Source organism: Morone saxatilis, unplaced genomic scaffold (genome assembly GCF_004916995.1).
Source record: "Morone saxatilis isolate NCDOM2014 unplaced genomic scaffold, NCSU_SB_2.0 Contig5, whole genome shotgun sequence".
NCBI lineage: Eukaryota > Metazoa > Chordata > Actinopteri > Moronidae > Morone > Morone saxatilis.
Window position 1 is genome coordinate 1,251,245 of NW_023340095.1, and position 3,492 is coordinate 1,254,736.

At 38.1% G+C, this 3,492-nt stretch overlaps 1 protein-coding gene across 1 annotated transcript in view; it reads left to right on the forward strand.

The window, feature by feature from the left end:
• Positions 1-2,435, forward strand: part of mylkb (myosin light chain kinase b) — a gene marked incomplete at its 5' end in the record, with an annotated part of 19,592 nt that extends 17,157 nt beyond the window's left edge. The window contains 1 exon segment of the mRNA XM_035676241.1: positions 79-2,435. Within this exon segment, the coding sequence (XP_035532134.1) occupies positions 79-216 (138 nt within the window).
• Positions 2,436-3,492: the final 1,057 nt, after the last annotated feature.

The window sequence follows — 3,492 nt, forward strand, 5'->3', positions numbered from 1 at the left end:
AATAACATCCATAAAGATACAGTGTATACTGATCAATAATATTATTAATCATACTAACGAGGTATTGATACCCTGCAGGTGTCCGGTGACGACGATGCGAAGTACACAGTGAAGGCGGTCAACAGTCTGGGGGAGGCGACCTGCACCGCCGAGCTGCTGGTGGAGGTGATGGCTGGAGAGGAAGAGGAGGAAGAGGAGGAGGAAGAAGAGGAATAAAGCAGTGTTGGTCTGGACTCCCACAGGAGGAGGAGGTGCTACTCCTCTTCATCCTGTCAGACCGGAGCAGGACCGATCCAACCCCCCCGCTCGCTAAACACCCCAAAAAAAGATTTTCTTTATTCGTCACAGTGTGTGCTAAACCCCGCCCACCTGATCCCCGTGGAGAACATAAGCCCCGCCCCCCTCAGCTTAGCCTCTGTTCATTGGTTGGTTTCCTCTAACAGACGGAACAAGATATCTGGATTTTCATCATATTAAAATATAATTTAAAAGTTCTGATATCAGCGATCACTAGAGCTCGAGGAAACACATGACGTAAACAGAAACGTTTGTTTATTGACAGGAAGCTTTAATGTGTTAAAAACTACACCTCCCATGATTCTTTAGACAGCAGTACAGTGTCAGAGGATTGTGGGAGATGTAGTTGTTGAATGCTAACAAAATAACAATTGTTATATCTGATAAAATGGTGGTAAAATTTTAGAATATGGATAAAAAAAAACTTGTTTCAGCTCGATACGAAAGATCACGACAGAAAACCTTTGCGAGGAAGCACATTGATGAAGAGTTACTAAAGGAAGGTATGATAACATTCAGCTCCCTCTCTTCATCAGAGACTCATGGGAGATGTAGTTGTTGTTGCAGGGCGCGGGACTTTAGCTCTCTGTATACCTGAACCACGATAATGTACTGTATGTGTACCAGACCTGCTCCCTGTGGGAGTCCAGGTGAGGAAGACGATGGTACGATGGAAGAATGAGGAAGGCAGAGATAAACAGAGCTTTATATCACAGAGTTTGGTCACCTAACAGTAAAGTGGCTTTAGATTAATCACCTAAAGATGATCCAGATTTTACTGATTAACTGTCTGAGCGTCCTGAGACGAGTTCAGGGTTTATTAACGTCACTAGAATCAGATAGAAAGATAACGTCACCCTAATTAATGTTAGCTCAAAAGCTAATAACCATTAACTAATTAGCAGCAGTTAATTAGAACAGCTTTGACCAACTAAATACATTTTATACAGAATATGTAACTAACAACATTAAAGCTAACTTCTGATAGAGAGCAAACTAACGGTTACAAACAAACATCAGATAAAGAACTGAGTGACATTAGCACAGCTTGTTAGCCGGACACGTTTCATCTTAATTAATATTATTTATTAGCAGTATTTTCATTTTAATGTCGACCTCAGTCTCAGATTCCGATTCAGTGACAGACGGTGCTTCTGGGTAATGGAGTCCAACCGTCGACTCCTGCCACCAAATGCCTTAATGCTAATGTGACCCAGCTCTGTCAGTATAAAGCTCAGGATGATGATTAATGAAATAAGAATATTCCCATTTGAAGTCGGTAATCTAGCTGCTCCTTGTTTGAGAAACGTTGGTTCTTCTGTTCGAGCACTTTTTTTTCTTTCTGACTCGTTTGTGTTTTTGACTTCGACAGCAGTTTTATCCTGAAACCATCTTCCAGCTAACATCACCTCTGCCTTACGTTGTTAGCCTTAAAGAGTCACGGTGACGCTCAGAGTTTACGACCTTTATTACACGGTGAGCTGCCTTCAACCCGCTAATGACACGCTTATTAATTAATAAATAATTTCAATTCTGTCCAAATTCCCCCAAAAACTAAACACAGTCCACAGTTGATCTCTGAGATTTTGTTTGGAGGCACAGAAAGAAATTAGAGACATTTTCTCATAATGTTGATTTATGTAATTGTAATTATGACTCAACATCCCATAATTACAATATGAAATCACTAATTTCTTAATTACGAAATCTTTATCTCAGATTGAAGATTAAATATCAGGACTATTAGATAGAAATCCTTTAATTGTGACTCAAAACTTGTAATTATTTATTCTGTTTTTAAATTGCTTGTCAGGTAATTTTGTGGATCATATAATTACGAGTAAATCTGATTTCTTTATCTCGTAATTATGATTTTTTTAAATTGCAAGACCTTTATCTCAAAGTTAGTTTTTTTTTAAGACAGTTTGTCTTAAAAAAAAATGTTCAGAATGTTTCTATGATGATGATGTGTTATTATCCATCACCGATTGATAAATCTTCCATAAAATCCCTCCAGCAGCAGCTTCAGGTGCCGAACCTGACCCCCGACCGTCAGTGCTTCTGGTAGAAACCGGACGCAATCTGAAGTCGTCTCCGCCGCGTTTTCATTCGTGTTCACGCTGATGTCGAAGTCGTTTCTTTAAACTTTTTTGGTTTTTTTTGCCACATTCCAGCTGTTTGTTTGTGCTTTAAAACATTTATTTAAAGGCTTCGTGGGCTCAACCAGAAACCAAAGAAACTTCACCAGAGTGTGTTTGTGTGTGTGAACCATGTTTAAAACTTACTGGGCCTGTTTGTGCGTTTGTTTAAGAATGTTTTATTTTTAGACTTATTTAATGCACAGATTCATAATTATAATATTATCATTTGAGCATCCGTCTTCTTGGAGATCTTCGTCAGCACTTAATTTGTCACAGTCATTAACCCCCCCCCAATACTAAAGCAAGCAGTTGACTCACTCCTGATTTGTTTTTGTATTAGATGTATGTAGATTATATTTCTCTAATTTTTATAAAAATATATCAGTTTGATGAACTGCAGATGACATGTATGAGAACACTACGACTGTAGTTACTCACAGATACCAAATAAATTTATCACAAAACCAAAGAGTGTGTGTGTGTGTGTGATGTATAATAATAATAATAATAATAATAATAGTTTTTAAATACAAATATTGTCTTTAAGTTTCCGTATGGAGGTCTGTGGCTGCCAATATTAAAGTTAATTTGTGAGAGTAAATTGCTGAGATGATGACCTACGGTATCATAGAAGACAATTAATTGACTCTTGATAAGCAGAGGTCAGTGGCTCAGGTGAGTTAATGAGGTCACCTGAGAGCGGCTCATTAATCAGCTCATTAAGACCAGCAGCTCGTTAGTCCACAGAGTCCGTCCTCTCAGGACAAACAACAACACGGACGCCGTTACATCATCTGTTGTTTGTTCAGCCTGATGACCTCTGACCTCTCTCTCACTCACTCACACACACACACACACACACACACACACTTATATCTGCATACAGAACTTTATTTACACTGAAGAACATTTGAAGTATTTCTACTTATAATAGTAATAATGAACGTTTTACTTTTCTACATTTATCCGACAGCTTTTATAAAAGATTTGTACACATGAAGAAAATAAAACAGTTTGTACAACTGAAACCATCAGTCCATAAATCAATAAATCA